Below are 23,414 nucleotides of genomic sequence, written 5' to 3' on the forward strand. Positions count from 1 at the left end.
AACAATAACGCCACTGTGTCATGTAAGAATAACTAATAGTCACACACATATTAAAATGGGTTGCATTGCTATGCAATTAGCAGCCTCTATTGCATTGCTCCGCAAGCAGACCCATAACACCAATACCCGTTATTCATTTCACTCCTTTCCACTTGAAGGGGAAAATTTTAATTTAAACTAGTGTCGTAAATAGAAAGATAAATTGACAGTTGTTCTCTACGGAGAACGGAGCGTGAATAAAGTTAGTTACTAAATAAAATCTTGTATGAAACAGCTTAAAGAAAACGATACCATGTGACCTTTTGCTTTAAATTCTTTTTCTGGCATGTTTAAAGACATTTCCCACACAGTGGGCACAAGCCCTCATAAAACAAATGAGAAAAAAAAACTAGTTGGCGGGGGTGTTGCCATGGCATGTGAGGCCAGTGTACTCAAAATAATGCAGCTGTTATATAAGATCAGTTACAGCATGTTGTTGCTTTGAAGGCCCGGTCACACCGCCCGAACTTTGCTGTAGCGTTCCTGGAGCGGTGAAAAAAATTCATCACCGCTCGTAACCGCGCACAAAATGGGAAAAAAAATCGAAAACACAGGCGTTGTCCTAGTGGTGCACTGCTGAAGCCGGCGCTGCTTTTATGTTGGTTTAGCGGTGACGCGAGCATTGATAGAGCGGCGTTCTGCGCATGTGGGCTGGTGTAGAATAAACAAGCCTAGTAGTTCTTTATTACTTTAATCGCCAGCTCTGCTCGGCTGCATCATACAGCTCCACACTCACACTGTTGGTCCCATTCGCAGTCCCACAGTGCCCTCTACTGGTCAACATGTAGCAGTATAATATAATGTGTCTGCAAACACAACACCATGGTAGTACAGTTTTACTGTAACTTTGAGCAAATTCGATAAAACTGAGGTCTGCACTCAACGGCTATTCCAAATGGGCTCCTGGTCCATTTCTCACCGTATTTATAGCCAAATTCTGCCTAGCGGACCCAAGCGTCCACGAACTTGCGTCTAGTGGCGCCAAACTTTGACTAGGCGTTGTTGGAGTGGTGATGAACTTTGCCGTGGCGGAAAATTGCCCGCTCCTCACCGCTCGCAATCAACCATCAGCGGTGGCCGAGCGTATACGGCGTTGCCTTAACGGGGGCCAACTTCTGTTAAACGGTGGTGAACGGTTACGAGCGGTGATTAATTTTTTTCACCGCTCCAGGAACGCTACAGCAAAGTTCGGGCGGTGTGACCGGGCCTTAAACGTTGGTTGGTGTATATTTTTTTACAGTCTCTCTTTCTGCTCCGTGGAATGTCTCTTTGTATCGTCCTCACAATCTCCCTGGTCTTCAGTACACTTGAGAGGAGGGCTGGTTGTTGTTACTGGTAAGTCGGTGACGTGACAGATGTGTATGCCACCGCTATGTGCTGCTTGTTGAACAAGTGTATGCTTCAACACATCTGCACGCTTTGAGGGATGCTGCAAAGTGCGTGTACTCCGTTTGCGCTCCACTCGAGAACAACTGTTTTTGTTTGGAACAGTGTTGCCATCTGTGGCTCCGCCCACAGAGCTGCGTGGTTGGCTCTTTCTAGTGACTTTGTGATTGTTTTCACTGTCTGTGTTGCTTTTCCTGCACGCCAGTGCTGAATCTGAGCTATCGTGTCCATCGTACAAGAGCACAAAGTCCCTCTGACTGGCCAAAGGAAGGATACGCTGCCTGAGACGACACTTGTGGAAGATTTCCAGAGTAACATCTGAAAAGGAGAGCGACAGAAAACTACATATGTGGAAAATGCGTGCGGCACTTTGAATGAACGTACCTAGTGTCTCTACCACAGTGGGCGGTATGACCTCCCTCAGCACCTCACAGTTGACATGGAGAGCTGGATTACAGTTCATCTCCAACAGCCACACCTTGAAATGCACACATGCTTGGTTGCCAAATATGCACACATACATATAAATGTCTCCCACCTTGAATTCCTCATCCACCATGAAGTCACAGCCAATCAGGTCAAAGAATCCTAGTCTGCAGTTCAGCTTGGATTTGACAGCAAAGAAACACTGTCTCATGATCTGCTGCATGCGCCTCTAAACATGACACAAGGGAGGAAGTCATCACTTATTTGGCTTCACTCTCTAACCCTATTTTTCTATGTTCTATTCTATTTGTGTGGTGTTGTTTCTGCCATATAGTGGGATTAAAGTACAGTATTGATGGTGTTGGTATCTACATCCACCTCCTTTGATTGTAGGAAGTTTGCAATGTGTTGCTTTGTTGAAGGAACATCCATTCCATCTGGTTCTCCTCTGTTTTGGTCAGCCCTGTCCTTTGACCTGGGTGTAAATCAGAGCCCTGTGAGGATCATGTTGTTCACTCGTGCGTTCTGCTCCATCTCATCAATTATATTTCTCATTTGCTCAATGATATTTCAATTTGTTTCTTTCTCTTTCTCAAGAGTGGTGCACAAGGCAGCATTATCCTTCACTAGTGCCTTGATATCATCCTGTAGAACGTTGATATCACTACATGATGCTCTGCTTTCTTCCATAGGGTTTTTAGCTTCCTTAAGAGCAGCGCGCAAGGCAGCATTGTCTTCCAATAATGCTGTAATATTGTCCTCCAGAATCTTGATATTATTGCACAATGCTCTGTTTTCTTCCACAGGGTTTTTAACCTCCTTAAGAGCAGCACACATGGTTGTGTCTCTTACAGCGCTGTGGAGGAATTCTGTCCCACTCATTTTTGCAGAATCAGCCACATTGGAGGGTTTTTGAGCATGAAGCGCCTTTTTAAAGTCATACCACAGCATTGCCATATGATTAAGGTCAGGACTTTGACTCGGCCACTCCAACGTCTTCATTTTGTTTTTCTTCAGCCATTCAGAGGTGGACTTGTTGGTGTGTTTTGGATCATTGTCCTGCTGCAGAACCCAAGTTGGTTTCAGCTTGAGGCCACCAACAGATGGCCGGACATTCTCCTTCAGGATTTTTTGGTAGACAGCAGACAGGGGAGAGAGAGACAGGTCAATGCGTCACAACAGTCATCCCTAACGAGCCGCAGCTTGAAGATTTTTTGGGAGGTGCACGTCAATTTAGTTATTTGTGCCTTAATTTTGAGGTAGCAAAGGCAGATTTTGAGCGTTATTAACGTGCAATAACTACCGTACTGTTGTCTGCTCAGGCACATCGCTGTGCTCTGTCTCTCTCTCTCGCTCCCTTTCTTTTTCCCTTTCGCTTGTCGCTGAACGCTTGTTGTTGCTGGACGAGGAGAGCCAGTGTGAGTGGTACCTCCAGCCAGGTTTTGGGGACTGGGCTCCTGGCTGGAGCTTGCGGGTTGCATGTCTGGAGGGCGGAGAGGCGTACGGGCGTGCTCAGTGGTCAAAATGCGTGCCTGCTGGTCACTCTGCGGGATGGGAAGGCACTGATGTAATAATACATTTTGTTTCTAATATTCTCGCAATCAACCGGCAAAGTCCCAAAGATCAACAAGTAGCTTGCGATCAACAGGTTGCTGACCCATGGTTTAGGGTTTCAAATTTGGATTAGGGTTAGGATTTCCAGGAAGGGTTTCAAACTAACGTTACGTTTGAAAGATAGGGATAGTATTTTAAATTAGTGCTTCATTTGTGTAAGTTTCATATTTAAATTACGTTTTATATCTAAGAAAATGTATGATTTGCTAGTAACAAAGTAGGTAACAAACTTTTATACAACACATTTTTAAAAGAAAAATGTCACTAAAAAAGTCACTATTGCTATTTGTAATTCATATTTGAATGCCAAACGTAACAAACACAAGTATACATAATAGGATGATGTGCCCTCAGGCAGAAATGAGCTCACTCTGTCAATTAGCACCAAGCGCAGCAGCAATCACTATCTTACTGCTAATTGGTCCCTGTGAAATACGACACAACAGCGGCACTCACGGTAAAGGGGCCCAGCACCCAGTCCCTTGGTAGACCCTTGGCAGCCTGAAACCTGTCGTTGACGTACACATTGAAGCTCTCCATGGACCACACTGTGTCCTCCTTCACTTGGCTGTACAGAGGGTTCTTCTTTTGCATGTACTACAGGTGAACAGCAGGGGGACCACAAACACATCATGTGGTAAAGGAGTAGATAACAGACACTACACCTAACCCTCTGACAAATGCATACACTTCAGTTACAGCTTGAATTTAAGATCACACTTTATTACGGTGTACCTGATTGGTCAAGTGCACTGAGAGGTTGTTGGAGCTGGGTTCATAGAGGTCACAGGTGAGTCGCACATATCCGTGGTGAAAGAAGACCATGTAAGGTGACGTGCAGGCGATCAGGAGGTAAGAGCGCACATCAAACTTCTTCCCTTTTAAGAGCAGCGGCCTTTGGATGTAGCTGCACGATAAAATGTATCAACATTTAGCTCAGTAGGCACAACATAGTACACACTGCTGATTTAGGAGGTCAGTATGTGTACTCACTGCTGGACAACGTGGGCCTGAGGTTGGCGTAGAAGCGTCTTTGCTTTGACCTGTTGGTCTTCAATGTCCTGCAACTTCACTTTCAAGGCAGCAATGTCCTCCAGGCTCCTCAGCAGAAAGATCCCTCTGCCCTGGTTTAGACCAGTAGGCTTGCAGATCCACATTTGACCGTAGTTGTTGCTCACACCTGACAAACAAACACACAATATCACTCATATACACTATTTACAAGGATGGGATTCTAAAATAGTATCAAATTAGCGATATATTATACAGTAGAGTGCAATAAAACAGGGTAAATGTTGAATTGCCAAGTTGAAATACCATCAAAATAATCATAATAATTAGAGCCATCCACCAGATACCATGCACATATGCCCTCTAGTGGCAGGGAGCAGTATAGGGATCACAGCAAAACGTTCTAATTGGATGATTAGTAAGTGATTTGTACCTAATTCGCCATCCACATTTAACAGTTTGGAACTGATTTGGCCTCAGTAAGTTACAAGCATACCTGAAAAAGCCCCAAATTAAGTTGGAAAGAAGATACACATTTTGAAATACAGTTGAACCTCAGTTAGCATCCGCTCCAGTTAGCATGTTTTTTGGTAAATGACAAAACTGTATGTCACAATTTTGCCTCGGTTTGCAAGCATTCTCCAGTTAGTGTACAATATAGTGCGTCTTGTCGTGTTGTTAGTACACTGCGTGAGTCCAACTGTGTTCTAAATGTATTTTTTTTATCATCCTTCCTTGTTAGCATCCTATTAGTTAGCTATTGCTGTGACGCGAGACTCTTGCGGATGTAAACACCGTGGAACACAACAATGGACGCGCAGTGATACGACGAGAAAGAAAGTAATGCCGATAGGGATGTCATACAACTTAATGTCGAAAAATCTGAATTATCCCTTTAAGGTTTAACTTTGTACCTTTCTACCTTGAGTTATTTCTTGAATTCAATAGCGTTTCTCACCTTCTTTGTGACCTTCTTGCAACTTTCTTTGGCTCGATTTTGGGTTATTGAGGTGAGAGACTATTGAATTCAAGACGTACCTGTAGGCAAAACAAGAAAATGGTGGTGGTTGATCTCACTGCCACATTGTGTCTTTTGGAAAAGTCACAGAATCACTTCAATGAAGGTAAAAGGAACCTTAAATGCTCATTTATCCCTTCCATTCATCATTTATATATATTTATATGCATTTCGATTTGTTTTCTGCATGTAAAACTATTTAAAAATTGTAATATAAATAAATAAATAAATAAATTATTGTAAAATGGTAAAACTATAAGATCTTGTTTTGTGTTAACATTTTTGATTTTCTGGAGGGGGGTAATTAGATTTACATTATTTTTTTATGGAAAAATGTATTTGGTTAACGTCCGACCTTCTGGAACAAATGAATGATGCTAACCCAGGTTCCACTGTACAATAATGGTGCATTTTGCAGCAATAGTGTTTGAAGTGTATGTAAAACTTAATCATCACATTTCACAAAATGAAAATAAAACATAAAAACTAAAAACATCTTACAATCATGAAAAAATTAAATACTTTTTTTCCCACATGACTATGAATGATCCCCGCACGGTGGTCTAGTGGTTAGCATGTTGGCCACACAGTCACAGGCTGGAGATCGGGAAGATCTGGGTTCGAATCTCCGTTGGGCATCTCTGTGTGGAGTTTGCATGTTCTCCCCGTGTGTGCGTGGGTTTTCTCCGGGTCCTCCGGTTTCCTCCCACATCCAAAAACATGCATGTTAGGTTAATTGGTGACTGTAAATTGTCCATAGGTGTGAGTGTGAATGGTTGTTTGTCTATATGTGCCCTGCCATTGGCTGGCGACCAGTCCAAGGTGTACCCCGCCTGTCGTCCGAAGTCATGCCCCCGCAACCCTAATGAGGAGAAGCGGCATAGAAAATGGACTGATGGATGGACTATAAATGACATTCGTGGGCCGCCACGGGTTGTGCTCAAAATGCTTTGGAATGCTAGCATACATGTATATATAGCATATCTGTAACACAGATATCCTCAAAGTTTTATAATCATGACACAAATGGTCAATATCTTACAGCCAATTAGTTGCCATGTCCCACGCAAAGACGTTTTGCGTGATGGCAACCATGTTTTTCAGCTAATCTTGCTCAAATTTTACAGACATGTTCTTGTCAGTCCACTAAAGGTGTGAACCAAATTTTGAGGTGATTCAGCTAAACACCCTAAGTTACAGTGTATGTTTCCTACAGGTGGCAGAAATGTGGGGACTGATGGGGTCAAACTTTGGTGTTTAATAACAGCACCACCACGTGGTGTATTAATCAGAAAGAAATAGCACAGGCAACACAGTAAGGGTGCATTACTCTGCAAATGTTCACCCTTTCGTGTGCGGCGGTTCAGGAGTTACACCATGCGGTGTCTTCATTTTTTCATGACAGAAACAAAGCATAAAAGTTCAGCTTTACTCAACTATGTTGATTTGTTGCTGCATCAGACAATTCCTTGAGCTTGTGCCTGTGCAAAATGTGACGTTTAGTGTTAATATTCATACATTACCATGTAACTGTGTTTTACAGAACAGCAGCAGCCAGTGTTAGCAGTGGCAGTCTGCCTGTGAGTCAGAGAAGTCGTGATCAAGAAGGTACACCACCAATCAGGCCTCTTCCTAATCACTGATGCCAGTGTCAACTTGTGTAAATGTGTGGTTGGGCACTAAAAAACATCAGTTTTTGGCAAAGATGTCACATGGGCATATGCCTCAACCACATCCCCTGTTAACACGTTCAGCCTTTCTCCTTGTGTTTGTGCCTCAGCCCTGCCCTCTGCTGACATCGCTATGGCAACAACATGTTCCCCTGGTGATTTTATCAGGGCCACATGGGCAACGAAGTGCATCATTTTTCCACCTTCATTAAACCATCACCGAGGCATCTGTTGTCTTAACGCCACCATGCACAGACTACTCAATTTTGACTGTTTGATTGAGGAGCCCGCTAACGTAGGATGACAGTGCATTACGGGAAATAATAGATTTTATTTTTACCTTCCTGCTGGGCAAAGAAAGCCTCTCGCTCTTGTTTTAGATCCATACGGAAGGTTGTAGGAATAAACTCCTCAATTTTCAGCCTCCTGTACAGCACATGACAGTGAGAGCATGAGATTTGAGACGAAATGAGAAATTCATAAAAGCTGTAAAACAAAGTAACATTGCAAATAGTGATTCAATTACCATCTAAATGTTTATAACTAAATGTCTACTTTGCCATTCAAACAGCGTGGGGGAAGCAGCGAGGCTGCTATATGCTGTTGCTCAGGTGGCACACTACAAACTCTGCTTAGAGACAAGTGGCCATGTCAATTTATGACTTGGCCAGAAGCCTCAGTATTTCTTTTTCATACAATTACCACTGCCAAAATGTCTAATGATTGAGCTGCAAGGAAACCAGGTAAGTCTGGTTATGTGGTGTACAATACAACATGCAGTATACAGTCATGGAAAAAATTAGAAGACCAGCCTTGTTTCTTCAGTTTCTTCTTCATTTTAATTCAAGAGATTCAAGATTCAAGAGAGTTTTATTGTCATATGCATAGTAAAACAGCAGTTATACTATGCAATGAAAATCTTATTCTGTTCATTCTCCCAAGAAAAGAAAGAAAACACAAGAAAAAGAATAAGAACATAAGAAACATATGTACCAATAAATTAAGCAACAACAACAGAAGAGACATTAATACAGATAAATAATACAAATAAATAAATAAATAAAAGTGCTATGAATGTGTGCGTGTGTTGCGTGCTGCATGTGTGAATGCCTGATACAACTAAAGGTACCTTTGTTTGGACAAATATAACAATGACAACAAAAATAGCTTTACATTGTTAGAAGTGTTGCATTTTTTGGCAGTACAATGCTATAGCGATTCATGTAAGAACTCAAGTGGTTTTGGTTATTTCAAGAAAATGATGTAAGGTGCTAGATATCAGCATTTGTTATCGTTATATTTGTCCAAACAAATGTAACTGTAGTTGTACCAGGCATTAAAATGGATCAATAACCTGAAGGTTGGTTGGTCTAATCATTTTTTCCATGACTGTATAGTGTGAATTTCCCTTCAATACTCATTTTAAAAAAATAAAACTATTACTAATTCCTTAAATAATATTTATTTAAGGAAATTCAAATGAAAAATTACAAAAACTATTTAAACATCAGCCAAAATGTGAGTTAAAGTGTCTTTTTGTTTGTTGAATGAGCATCTTTTAGCTGGAAATGAAACAAAGAAAACAACAACGTAATATTTATTTTTTTAAATGCTACTTGCATCATTTTTTTTTGCATTTTGACATACCCAACATGATTCGCACCCTTTCTCAATACAGGCATGTCTAATGTTCTAAATGTGCGGGGACGCAAATTGTGGATGTTTTGTTGATGTAAACTCCTCAAGTACCTTATTTATTAAATAAATGACATTTATTTATTTAAACTTCAAATGTAAAAAGCCTGTTAGACACAGGGCGCTAACTTTTGAACGTGCTGCAAGCATTGTATCCCGCCCTCTTTCTGCTCCTCAGCATGTAAGCTGTGGCTTAGTTGCAAACAGTACCTTTAATGAAAAGGCATTAAAGTGCAGTTTGAATTTTAGGTAGGGCAAAATAACACACAGTGCGCCAGCACAAGTCAAGTTTAATGATAATTTTAGAAACAATACGTTTTTATGCACAAATTCAAAAATGATTTCAACGAAAAGTGTGTGTAAAGGTTTTCAGTACATGTTGTATCTGGGGAGTTGAATCAGAGCATTTGCACATGGACCTGCAGATGAAAAATGAAACAAGGAGTTAAAAATCAAGCGAGTGCAGTTACTCTGTTTCAGCACTCAGTAGGTAAGTTTAAGAATAATAGGAGGACCATTTCTTCTGTAGACCACCCCTCTCCCTGGGTCAACAGGTCGAATTGAGCATGAAATGCCATTATACTGTACCTGGAAGTTGTCATTGTGGGCGGAATTCCCCCGTGGAACACAACGTGAGCTGCAGAAAGCAGCGAGTCTTTTTAAGGCGAGCTCTTCTACAGCAGAATAGTAGATATTTGCAACTGTGTGTCGGACAGAGGGCACGCTAAGTCCACACTCGATGTCCTTCCCCTCCTGCTAAAGCTTGACCAAGTCGCCCATTAACATTGCACGCACCTTGTGGTGGCGTAGCAAGCAAATAGCACAGATGCGCGGTACATTCACGGACATTGGGTCAATATTAGGGATGTTCCGATCAGGATTTTATGCTGCCGATACCAATGCCGATCATAAAAATTGGTTTAAAAATTGGTAGAAAAATTGGTAATCTACAAATAGATTAAGTGAAAATTTTAAAATTTACTATTTCAGGGGTCACCAACGTTTTTCCTTGTGAGAGCTACTTTTACATAATGAAAATGGCCAAGAGCTACTCATTTCGTAACATTTATTTTCAGAGCTTATTTCAAACCCAAACAAACCAAATACAGTAGTACCTCGCATAACGTAAACCTCCTTTTACGTGAATTCCACTGAACGTAAAGAATTTATGTAAAGTTTTTGCATCGTATTACAGAATAAATTCCATATAACATAAAGCGTCAAGTCAGTGCAAGTCTTTTTTTTTTTCAATCAACTTTATTAATGCCTCAAGTCGGTGCAAGTTCAGACTAACACTTGGTGATGCTTTCTGACGCTTCACGCTCTCATTCGCTGATTATCGGAGCACCGCCTCCACTCTCATCTCATTGGCTGATTACCGGGGCACTTCCTACGCTCTCATCTCATTGGCTGACTTATACAGCATACAGCGCGTACGTGAGTTTGTGTGAGAGACAGGCTTCTCCCTTCAACCTCCTTTCCTCATCGTTGTCGCCCTTAAACTAACTTACTGTATAAACAATTAAGTTAAGTTACAAATAAAAATTTTGTACACAGCATTATCGTGTAGTGCGTGTGCGTTTGTCTGTGAGACCAGCTGACTCTTAGACTCTTTGAGTCGCGTTTTGACTCAGGCTAGTCCTCCTCCTCCTTCCTGCCTCCACTTGCGCTCCTGATCAAGACATCTCGTGAACGGTAGGATTGTTTTTGTTTTTCAGTTTTTTCATTTACAGTAATCTTATTTATTACCTTATTTTATATTGGAATGTTACTCTACTATGTTTATGCTAACGTTTTCTTATATTTTCCCACCATATTTGGTGGACTTTGAATATTTTGAAGTGCCAAAGGGGTAAGTTTGGGAAGATCTTGGAACGGATTAGGCTATTTACATGTATTTTACGCTTCGTATAACATAAAAACCCTAGAACATAAAGGTTCTCAGAACGGATTATTTATGTTGTAAGGGCGTCTACTGTATGCTTGTTTTACCAGAACATGAACAAAATGCTGGTATCCACAACTCATAGTTTGTATTTCAGGATTCATTTCTTTCTAGTGTTCTCACATTATTAACTGAAAACCTGAATGAAAAGCAGGCTTGCAGGTGCCTCATGTGGTAGTGGGGGAATCCTCGGTGCCCGATGATGACCCCTGGGCTATCATATGAAAAAGGAACCATAAAATTAAGACAAAAACATATTTGACTCACTTTTTCAAAATCACTGGTGAAACTTAGAGGATCAGGCGCCTTCTTTAGGGAGACTTTGAATGCAAGAGAAGCTTGATGGCGCTCCAGCAGGACCCCAGGCAGTCGGCAAACCCGGTGTCCTCCACCGCCGCTGACGACCAGCCATCCAGTCCGCGAATCCAACCACTTTTTGGGCTATCCGCCTTAGACTTCTGACTGCCCCACGTTTTGGCTAATTATCGCGAGCCATGAAAACTCACCACACCCTGCCAAGTGCCCATTATTTAACTCTAAATAACTTCTTCCAGTTATTTGCTATGTCATTTCCAGCCAGAAGAAACCCCGTTTAACGTGTTTTTTAAAAATAGCCGCAGGCAGTGGACCTGAGTGCTTGGCCGTGGTTGACTTTGCTGCTGACTCGCTCGTACTCCCTTAGACTGCTGAGCAGGCCGATCTTGGTGGTGAGCACCTTGTTGTTGGGGATCTGATACACCAGTTGTTCACCTGCGAGCAACATGGGTGGGAACAGTCAAAATCCAAAATGTTATCAGAAGAACTGAACAGTTATGCTGACCATTACTCAAATGAAGCCTCTCTCACTACCTTCTCTGAAGTTGAGGTAGTTGGATGGAGATTTGGTCTCACACCACTTGAGTTTGAAGTCATCCCTGTGGTTGTTATAGATCCTCTTCCATCCTCTCTTTTCACAGTAGGTGCTCACTCTAGAGGGCAGAGGAATGTCATCACACTTCGTAGAAGAAGAGCTCACTAAGACATGCTGGATTCAGGGGACAAGAACCTGTCTTTTTGGCCATTTCTTGTCGCTACTAGGTTTTCTGTGACTAATTGTGGAATTTGATGTAGGGGGCTCTTCCATAAAGCAATGCTTGGAGGACTTTGTTGTAGATGGCCCTCTGATCCAACACTTTTGACCACGTAGTGTATCAAGCTACTGTACTCACATCTCTGCACCATTGGCTCCTCCAATGAAGAAGAAAGGCCCAGCACCTCCAAGCTCCTCTTCAGGCTGTCCCATCTCCTTGCCTCTGCAGGAGCACATCCGCGAGCTTCTGGGGATGGACTTATGGAGTCCACCCACCTGCCGTGCACCTGACATTTTCATACAATCACATATGTACAGTGCCTAAAGCAATAAAAGGCTGAAATATCCAAGGGGGGTTAATACTTTTGCAAGGCCCTGTATATTGTGATGTGACACACACATACCCGAGCGTCCGCCCAGCCTCTTCTTGTTAAATCTCCTTTTGCCATACCCAGACTGCATTTCCTTCTTCCGGCCCTTCATCAGTCCGTCTTCTGATATCTGTATGACATCATGAGGAGGAGCTAACAATTCTGACATTTCTTTGTCTTCCTCTTGCTTCTCCAATTCACCGTTTTGGGCCTCATTGCAGGGCTTCATGCTGTCAGATGACATCACCCTGAAGACGAAGAGGGACCTCCATTAACAGCAATGTGTATTTATTAAATACATGCAATAGGAAAAATCATAACCATGTTTTTCAATGTAAAAAAAAAACCTTCAAGATTTAAAATAATCACGACTAATACAGATTTTTTTTAAAATACCTAAACTATAATTCAAGTACCATAGAATTGAAAGAAAATAAACAAATGCGCCTAAAATGGCATTGGTTCTTCCTTAGTGCAAATTGACTGAGTACTTTTTGCCTCATCCTGCTAACAAACATGATGATGATGATGAAAACATATGCTAATGACATTCCTTTGATGCATTTTATGGTCTTTTGTGACTTGTGCTCACGACTCATGACCTGTGCTTTGAGATCTGCTCAGAAGCCATAAAATATGAATATATAACAAATTCTAATAAAAGTGACACGTATACACTGGGTTGTCACTTGCTTGTTAACTGAATCTTCATGCAGTCTTTTCTTCCTTCTTTATACCTTAATTTTCAAATATATTTCTTTAGTTTTTCATATATTGTGTTTTATTTTAGACTTCTTTTTTACAATGCAGGAGCGTGGTGAGTTTCAACTGTATGCATTGCCTTCTTTATTTATTTATTTTACAAATTTTAATGACATACAGTTTACTTGACAGCAACGTTTTCCTTTTGCCTTTCTGGAACACATAACAATAAAATACAATATTCGATCACATTAACCTGGAAAAAAACCCCAGTGCATTAAATGCAAGCCACGTAGTAAAGTGTATGTGCCGAACAACTGCATTTCTTCGCTAGTCTAAAGTGTCCCTTTTGTCATTTTAAAGTAGGCAAATGAGCACACTCATTATCTTGATCAGCAAAGAAAAGCATTTTGGCCCAGAATTGTTTTGTTGTTGGAAACAATAAAGCTTTTTGAAAAGCTTCTACTTTATTATTCTACTTTATTCGGAGAGTTTTCAAGACTAACACCATACCTATGCTTAACATTGCTATATTAAGAATCAAAGTGGATTTACCCGCTTTACTACTCAGTGTTCTCTTCTTCCGCCACGATGTACTCTACATTCAACCTCCAAGACAGCCAGCAAAAAGCACAGACGTGAATCACGCTATCTGACACACTGTGGCTCAGCAACAGTAGTTAGCCCAGTAATGGGAGCCCTAGCAACAGCTGCCACTTGTACGACCTTTCAACAGCAATTATCCTCAAGACAGTCTATTGCACAGCATCTATGTTTGGATTCATTCAATATTAACCAGCAGGAGGCCTCTGTTATGCCAACTGTCTGGTAACAAAGAGCAAGGTGTCAGCCAAAACAGATTTGGAGGAGTACTGTGTCTTGAAACAAAGGGGAAAAGCATGTCTAAATGTATACTTTGTGTGTTTTATCTGCCATCCATCCATCCCTCCACCCATCTATTTTCGATACCGATTGTCCTCATTAGGTAAGGTAAGCTGGAGCCTATCCCGGCTGACTTCAGACGAGAGGTGAGGTACACCCTTGAGTGGTCGCCAGCCAATCAAAGGTCACATACCGTATAGGCAATCAACCATTCACACCGATGGACGATTTAGAATCTCCAGTTAGCCTAACGTGCATATTTTTGGAATGTGGGAGGAAGCTGGAGTACCTGCAGAAGACCCACACACACACGGGAGAGAACAGGCCAACTCCACACAGAGATGTTCAAACGGAAATACGAACCCTTGATCTCCTGAGCGTGCTAACCACAAGTCCGCCGTACAGCCCGCTTTGTTTTAATAACTCAGTTGTTAGCTGGCACTTGTAGCCAAGTGTCACTTCAGTTTGCCTTCATGGTGTGTGTTTCTATCTTCTCCAAGAGAAAAAGCAGAATTTGATGTGAATCTGGATGGCAGAATGTAGACATTTTTCCCATGTTTCTCTGAAAAATAAATAAATCCACCCCCAAGATGGAAGACATGTAGCTTCTTCACCTTCGTTTAGCGGTCCACAACTTTGTACAGTCGTCCCTCGCTGCATCCCGGTTTGAATATCACTCCTTCACTGTGTTGCGTTTTTTCAAAAACCTTGCTTGCTGTTTGGTGGTTGACTATGGCCCATTATTAGTCAAAAGTACTGACATTGACAGACATACCGATACCGATCACATGGATTAACTGTACATTTTTCAATGTATTTATGATGAGTGGTATTGGCCAGGCCTGCCATCACACAATTCCAAGCGCTCCTGGCAAATAAGTAATTATTTAAAAAAAACAATTTTTGTACTAGGGACGCATGGTGGCCTAATGGTTAGCATGTTGGCCACAGTTTTATAGGCAGGAGGTCAGGAAGATTTGAGTTTACATGTGCGGTACTTGGGGTTTCCTCCCACATTCCAAAAACATGCATGTTAGGTTAATTGGTGACTCTAAATTGTCCATAGGTATGAATGTGAGTGTGAATGGTTGTTTGTCTATATGTGCCCTGTTATTGGCTGGCGACCAGTCTAGGGTGTACCCCGCCTCTCGCCCGAAGTGAGCTGGGGTAGGCTCCAGCATACTCCTGCGACTCTAATGAGGATAAGCGGCACAGAAGATGGATGGATGGATTTTTGTACTATTTGACACAAACTTGAATTTAATTTGATGTATGTTTTGTACGAATAAATGCGGTCTGAAAGTCTAAATTCAACAGTTATAGAATTGAAGCAAACATTCTTTGACCCTTCGGTGAGCTACTCAAAATCAGAGTTAGGCGAGATAGGAGACCCCTGTGATAGTATCACCATCATAAGGCTGGACACACTATGTGTTTATGTTCATTAAACAACCACACACAAATAGTGTGTTGAGGACAAGACATGATTAGATTAATGACAACAAGGAAGCAAAATTGTTCAGTGACATTTGAATAAGTTACTACCGTACATACCCCGTTAACGTGATATCCACATGTATTTTTCCCATGGGACAAAAATGAGCTCGCAACTTGCTTGTTTGTTTTAAAAAACAAATATCACTGTGGTAAAAAGTCACATTTGGAGTCCCAAGACCAGAAGCTAGGTGTATAACGCTGGCTAGCGAGCTAGTTATCTGCCGCCAATGTTAGGTACAGCAAGTGACAGCTAGGCAAAGCGTGTAAACAAAGATGCAAGAAAAGTTGAACGCCAATAGGGTTGATAAGGGAGTGATCATACACATCATAGCCTGTGTCAAGCTGTTTAACTGAAGCCAGTCTAGTTTTGATTCACGCTGCAATACAGGACAAAGTGCGTCCCTTGTCGGCTCAATGCGGCTGATGGCAACCTTACGTGACACAGCGCACATGTAGGTGTGCCGATCGGTTTTTGTGATCGGCTTTGAAAGGCGTTTATCGGCATATGCCGATCACGTTTTTTACGAGAATCGCCCGGTATTGACCGGTGACCGATCCATCGGCGCATCCCTCGCCAAAATGATTGAAATACAAGTTATATGTTGTTTTCTGTCCACTAGGCGTCAGTTATGACACAAAACATTGATGAGACATAACATGTTACACCACATCACCTTCACACCGCATGTAGTCAGCCATGGCTTGTCCGACATGATAGAGTGAAAATAAGCTCTCTTCCTATTCTGTGTGGAAGTGGTAAGTTTTGGCTTCTTGCTTTGTCTTTTTTCCCCACTTTGTTTGACACTCTTTCGTAACCTTAGAATACATAAATTGGAGGCTAACTTGCTAGCTCGCTAGCACGGCTGTCTCTCATGTCCCTGCAGTGATCCCATAGCCTACGCATTAGCAATGTGGTGTAAACAAGGAATAATTAAGATTGTAAAGGTGACTGTAGTGGTGTTGTTTCATATCTATATGGCTCTAATAACAGTTTAAAAAAACTTCATAAACAGGTTTTCGATACTCTAACTATGACAATATTCCATTTATTAATATTGAATATTGAATCGTTTGCATTTACTTATTCATTATACAATGTTTCTGTAAGCTTTTACTCCTGCTTTATTCTTTATTCTTTCTTATTTGGAATTATTATTGTTATCATTATTATTTAATCGAGGTATTATTTGTCATCTATTCCATATTAGTGTATTCATTATGCAATGTTTCTGTCAGTGTTTACTCCTGCATTTAATCTACAGTACTACTTTCGCTTTTAACAAACTATCAGTAATGGCTGAGACACGTGGAAGGGATGGGATTAAATAAGCTCTGCTTCTTCCTACTCCTTTTCAGACATGTTGAATTGTGCAAAAATGCAAGTGAGAAATAAACTAAACCATAACCATAAATGACATTAGCCACTAAGATAGTGTTACATAACTTTTGTGGCTTCGGTAAATATAGTGCGATGAGTTAAAGCTATTTTTTGTTTATTGGTTCAATAAGGGATTTTGGGGGGATAAATTCACCTTTCTCTTCAAATGGGATTCTACTTTTGTAGTCGAACATTTTCTGGAAATGATATGCTGCTTTATTTATTTAAATGTGGTAACTCCACTGCTGTATGTGTCCCTATTGCAACATTGTTTTTATTGAGGCTAAATCTATTGGAATACATTGTTTTGAATTACTTCAGAAAGGGCTTCTGTTTGTTCTAAGTTGCCTTACAGTTGGGAGTTACCTGTCACCAGAATAACACAAAATACTGACTTTTCACTGGCTGTTTGCGGCCACATTCAAATGTATTCACAGAGCGACATGACTTCATCACAAACACAAGGAAATACATTGAGACCTGTGTGGCCTATTTGGTAAAAAAAAAAAGAAAAAATGCTCCTAAAGCGGGCCTCCCGCGTTGGTGTTTTAACAGAGATTTGTGTGCAGCCACACCTTCATAAAGATTCGCCATTTGATAGATACGCCATGTTAAAGAGCAGTGCAGGTGGACAAAGAGAGTGGGCTTGGTTTACAACCTCTGCACCTCATGCTACACCATCTGCCAAGACAACACTTGTGTAAACCTATATCTAGTGTTTTCAGCACCTATCTGCTCTCTCCATCTTTTCTTGGCAAGGTACACTCACTGAACACAGCACAGGTACACCTGAACCAACCTCAGTCACAAAGATCATGAATTTAAATGACATTTTTAAATAAATCGGTACAAAAATAATAATGCTCATTTTTATTGTATAGTTCAATGAGGTAATGTGCAAATGTAAATGTAGTCTTGCATGCAATCACCTGCAAAAAGTACTACCGCAATAATAACACAAATACATATTGTACTATGTAACCATTTTATTATTTAACCATTTTCAAAATAATCAAAGACAAATTCAATACTTTAATAAATACCCAAATTTACTTCTGCATCACTATTTATTCTCATTTTATTCTTGTTAATGCATTGCTGGCTAAGGCGTTATTGTATTATCATTGTATTATCATCATCATTATCATGTATCATACAAAGTTCTGTTTACTTGTACGCCCCCTATTTTATTATTTTATTTGTTATTCTATGTATTTCCTATTTATTTAGTTACTATTTATTTTCTCATTTATCTACTTATATTATTATCATCTAATAACTTTTCATGTATGAATTGATATTAGAGAACAAGCTAGCCACAAGTTGAAACTGGACTACAAAACATTTTCATCCAAAAACTGCTAAAGTAGTAGGAAGGATTAAATAATAACTACCCGTAATAGCTGAAAAACAGAGAAAGGGTAGGATTAAATAAATTCTGCTTCTTCGGGCTCATTTTTGCACGTGTTGAATTGTGCAATTGTAAACGTGTTGTACTGTATATAAATTGGTCTGCATGTTGGAAATAAACTATACCGTTACGGTTACCAGAATGTCTACAATCAAATGTTATAAATAAGCCTAAATAATATTTAAACAAATACTGCTTCGACGACAGTGTCAGTGGCAATCTTTCATCAATCAATCATTTGAATTGTGCAGTGTTATACTGTCACCCTCGTTTATCATGGTTAATTGCTTCCAGACCCAACCGTGATAAGTGAATTTCCGTGACGTATGATTCAATATTGATAAATGGTATATTTTCATAGTTAGGGCATAGAATCCCTCTTTATGACTTTCTAAATATTTGTTTCACCATTATTAGAGCCCTCTAGACATGAAGTAGGCTAACGCTCTTATAGTCACCTTTACACTTTTATTGTTCTTTGTTTACAACACATTGCTCAAATGTAACACGCAGGCTACGGGATCACTGCAGGGACACTAGACGGCCGCTGCTTTAAACAATAACAGTAACAAACCGAGCTAACTAGTTAGCTTCAAATGTGTATATTCTAAACTTAAGAAAGGGTTTCAAATGGAGTGGGGACGAAGGACAAAGTAAGAGGCAAAAAACTTGCTAGTGCCACATGCAATGGGAGGAGAACTTTTTTTCATGTCATGTCGGGCATGCCATGGATGACTACATGCAGTGTGAAGGTCATCTAATCTAATGTCATGTCTCATCAATGTAACATTACTCACCCCTAGTGACCAGAATACTACATATAATTTGTCTTTCAATATTTTTGGACGAATAATAGTCCATAGTCAACCACTAAACTGCGATCATTTATGAATTAATTTTGGAAAAACCGTGATCGAGTCAGTGCGCGATGTTCGAACCACAGTGTGGCAAGGGACGACTGTCCTGATCAAAATTTTAAGAATAATTGCAAGAATTTACATTTTAGATTGTTGGATCTTCAGGGAGTTCTAAGTAGAGTTTCAAAATGCAAAAACAACAAATGAGAGTGGGACAAACAAAATCTAAGGAAACAATTTATTGCATACAACCCATCCATCCATCCATCCATCCATCCTTTATGCCGCGTTGTCCTAAGTAGGGTCGCGGGAATGCTGGAGCTTATCCCAGCTGAGATCGGGCAAGCGGCAGGCAAGGCTGTTCATCAGCTGATTAAAAGTTGAAGACCACAGCCTTTAAAAGCCAAAATCTTGGCAAAAGTGTGAATTCAGCATCATTTTCTTTCTCTCAGCTTTCGCTCTTGTTTGAGGGAGAGAAAGAGCTGCACAAACAAGGCCTCTCGCAGCGCGCCATTGCTGCTGAGGCTGGACGCAGTAAGACAGTCATTTGAAACTTCTTAAAAACATCCTGATTATGGAACAATAAAGATTCAAGATTCAAGATTCAAGATTCAAGAGAGTTTTATTGTCATGTGCATAGTAAAACAGCAGTTATACCATGCAATGAAAATCTTATTCTGTTCATTCTCCCAAGAAAAGAAAGAAAACACAAGAAAGAATAAGAACATAAGAAACATAAACACATATACATAAATACCAAGAAATTAAGCAACAACAACAGAAGAGACATTAATACAAGTAAATAATACAAATAAATAAATAAATAAATAAAGTGCTATGAGTGTGTGTTGCGTGTGGCGTGTGTGAGTGCTTCGTTGAGAAGCCTGATGGCCTGTGGGTAAAAGCTGTTTGCCAGCCTTGTGGTCCTGGACTTCAAACTCCTGTAGCGTCTTCCTGACGGTAGGAGTGTGAATAATGAGTGTTGTGGATGTGTGCTGTCCTTGATGAGGTTGTGTGTTCTGCGTAGGACTCTAGATTTATAAATGTCTTGCAGTGAGGGGAGGGCTGCCCCAACAATGTTCTGTGAGGTCTTGATCACCCCTGGAGTGCCTTCCTATCACGTGTTGTACAGTTACCGTACCAAACAGTGATGGAGGCGGTAAGGACACTTTCGATAGTGCATCTGTAGAAGCAACTCAGGATTGTGGTGGACATGCCAAATTTCCTCAGTCTTCTCAGGAAGTACAGTCTCCTTTGGGACTTCTTCAGAATTTGTTGGGTGTTGTGAGACCAGGTGAGGTCCTCGCTGATGTGTGTGCCAAGGAACTTGAAGGTTTTCACCCTCTCCACCTCAGTCTCATCAATAAACAGGGGTCTATGTGGCACCTTTTCCCTTGTTCTTGGGTCGATGATCATCTCTTTAGTTTTATCTGTATTGAGAAGGAGATTGTTATCACGACACCAAGCTATGAGGTCCGCCACCTCTCTTCTGTATGAGTCAAGTGATAGACCCAAAAACTGGCACCTGCCCTGGATGGCTATGTGGAGATGTTTCAGGGGGCAGCCCTCATTAGTGAAGGCCGTCGTCTGGTGGTAATGACTGGGTTTGGAAACAGGACTACGCTGCAGTTCACAATGCCCGCCTGACAAAGGACTTCTTCCAGAGGAACAACCTCACTCTTTTGGACCATCCTGCGTGTTCCCCTGACCTAAAACCAATTGAGTACGTGTGGGGATGGATGGTAAGGGAAGTTTACAAAAAATGGACAGAAATCAAATCAATTCCAGACAGTTCTATCTTCACCACGTGGAGCAACATTCCCACTGGCCTCCTGGAAACACCGGCATCAAGCATTCCAAACCAAAGGTTGAGGTGATTAACAAGAATGGCACAGCTACTCATTATGGAGTCCTTTTTGAATGTTTTCTATTTTATTTTTTGAGCTATGGTCTTCAACTGTTGATCAACTGATGAACATCCCATTTCACTTTCATGGTTGTTTGCAATAAATGGCTTATTCAGTTGTTTTTTTTATCTTACTCCTATTTCTGCATTTTGCATTTTGAAGCTCTGCTTAGATCCTCCTTAAGATTCAACACTGCAAAATGTAAATTCTTGCCATTTTTCAACTGGTCTTAAAATTTTGAACAGGAGTGTACAGTACAGGTATATGCATACATATTCTGTACGTGCATGTTCAATTAAGATTGAAATAATCTATCATAAAACCCCTTTTTCTCATCATATGGTAACGGTAATGGTTTAATTTTATTTTGAACATAGTTACATTGGAATACATCACATACAGAATTACAATAAACAATTCCACATGTCCAAAAAGGAAGAAGGAAGAAGCAAAGCATATTTAATCCTACTCCCTTTCCATTTCACATCAATTGCTAATACATTTGATTGTGCACTTCCTGTATTCAACATGTACCATTTACCAATTTTGAAATAACACAAGAAAATGATAAGGTGTATTACAATAGGAGTTAAGGTTTGTAATGTATAAATAAATGACTGTATGTATCATTCATAATAATATATAATAATAAGTAATGACAAATTAATAGTTTGATGATGAGTGAGTACAGACAATGTAATACTTCAAGTAGTCCTAAGAAATGAAGAATTAAGTAGTAAGTGGAAGAGTGGTTAAACATGCATTGTATGTACACTGTGGTTCAGGATTCTCCCTCCTTGTACTTTGTAAACATCAACTGTTTGCACTGATTCTTGAAATGGCTCATTTTGGTGCATTGTTTGAGTTCTAGGCCGCACGGTGGTCTAGTGGTTAGCACGTTGGCCAACACAGTAACAGCTTGGAGATCGGGAAGACCTGGGTTCGATTCTCCCCTGAGCATTTCTGTGTGGAGTTTGCATGTTCTCCCCGTGTGTACGTGGGTTTTCTCCGGGTACTCGGGTTTCCTCCCACATTCCAAAAATATGCATGTTAGGTTAATTGGCGACTCTAAATTGTCCATAGGTATGAATGTGAGTGTGAATGCTTGTTTGTCTATATGTGCCCTGCGATTGGCTGGCGACCAGTCCAGGGTGTACCCCGCCTGTCGCCCGAAGTCAGCTGGGATAGGCTCCAGCATGCCGCTGTGACCCTAATGAGGAAGAAGCGGTATAGAAAATGGATGGATGGATGGATGTTTGAGTTCTTTACTCAGTCTGTTCCATAATTTATTCCACATACTGATATGCCAAAGGTTAGCGTTGTTCGACCGTAGTGCTTTCAGTTACATTTTTCCCTAAGGTCATATTTCTCCTCGCTTGTTGAGACGAATTGTATTAGGTTTTTGGGTAGCAGGTTATTGTTTGCTTTATGCATAATTTTAGCTGTTTGAAGGTTCAGATCAGTAAATTGACCTTTTTTGTAGTGCAGTTGGTGAGTGAAGTGTACTTTTGTAGTTACCCCATATGGCCACGCAAAAAAAGTGGCAAAACACCAGACGAATTTTGCTTTATTCAGTATTTAAGTATTTCTTCCCAAATGTATTTTCGTTCACCTTGTCAATGTCTATACCGTCTATTTGTGTTTGCGCACAAATGTCCTTTCTGCTATTACCAAATAGCATGATTTTAGTTTTACTTATCTTCAGGGATAATCTGTTTTTATCAAACCATCTTTTTAGTATACTCATTGTATCTGTCATTTTTTTTATTAGCTCTTGCGTGCTTTTTTACACCAAAGAATAAACAATTCTATCAATAAAATAATAATATACATATAAATTGTTTCTGCAACAATAACACAAGTTGTATTCTATATACACAATAATGAAAAAAAATTACAAACATGCCGAAAAAGAAGCTTAACTGATCATCGTATTATACTGAAAGATATTCTCATAATATAACATATAATGTATCATACAGCACCTGTCAAAAGCATGGACACTTCTTCATGCGACTGAATTACAAAGTGTGTCTAAACTTTTAACTGGTGTTGTATAAAATATTCTTATTCATGTGGAATAAGACCTTTATTGTGAGTTGTCAAGTTTTTGTGTGAAAAAAAAGGTGTATATGCGTCGGAGGGCGGAGGCTGACCCATTCCCACGTAATGTCAAGTGCATCAGGAAGTAGTGGCCAATTACAGGATGCAGCCTGCAGCAATGGTGTCCCTACACAACCTGCTATTATTTCCAGGGAGCCACCTTGTCAACGTGTTATATCGTGGAGGGAACGGAGTTAAGTTACCAAGTAAAGAGAGGCGTGTCTCAGTAGGCTCGCTCTCGCTCTCCTGCTATTGAATGATTTCCTTATGCAAGTACAATAGACACAGGACTGGGGGGCGTACAAGGTTGTATTCCCAGGCTCTGACACTGCCCACATCCACTGGTGATAAATGTTAGTATGGAAAAGCCGCCTTACAAGACATCAGATTTCACACTCTTTCTAATGTCAGAACACTTCCAGGGTGTGAACGC

The 23,414-nt window shown here is 40.5% G+C and overlaps 1 protein-coding gene across 1 annotated transcript in view; it reads right to left on the reverse strand.

The window, feature by feature from the left end:
• Positions 1-1,823: 1,823 nt before the first annotated feature.
• Positions 1,824-23,414, reverse strand: part of ttll10 (tubulin tyrosine ligase-like family, member 10) — a 46,125-nt gene continuing 24,534 nt past the window's right edge. The window contains exons 2-12 of the mRNA XM_054794091.1: positions 12,278-12,492; positions 12,013-12,160; positions 11,654-11,772; positions 11,434-11,554; positions 7,505-7,590; positions 4,459-4,645; positions 4,201-4,372; positions 3,922-4,062; positions 3,160-3,395; positions 1,964-2,080; positions 1,824-1,903 (exon numbers count right to left, since the gene is read on the reverse strand). Of these exons, the coding sequence (XP_054650066.1) occupies positions 2,059-2,080; positions 3,160-3,395; positions 3,922-4,062; positions 4,201-4,372; positions 4,459-4,645; positions 7,505-7,590; positions 11,434-11,554; positions 11,654-11,772; positions 12,013-12,160; positions 12,278-12,492 (1,447 nt within the window). The 3' untranslated portion in view covers positions 1,824-1,903; positions 1,964-2,058. The remainder of the gene's footprint in view (positions 1,904-1,963; positions 2,081-3,159; positions 3,396-3,921; positions 4,063-4,200; positions 4,373-4,458; positions 4,646-7,504; positions 7,591-11,433; positions 11,555-11,653; positions 11,773-12,012; positions 12,161-12,277; positions 12,493-23,414) is intronic.

Source organism: Dunckerocampus dactyliophorus, chromosome 1 (genome assembly GCF_027744805.1).
Source record: "Dunckerocampus dactyliophorus isolate RoL2022-P2 chromosome 1, RoL_Ddac_1.1, whole genome shotgun sequence".
NCBI classification, from domain to species: Eukaryota; Metazoa; Chordata; class Actinopteri; order Syngnathiformes; family Syngnathidae; genus Dunckerocampus; species Dunckerocampus dactyliophorus.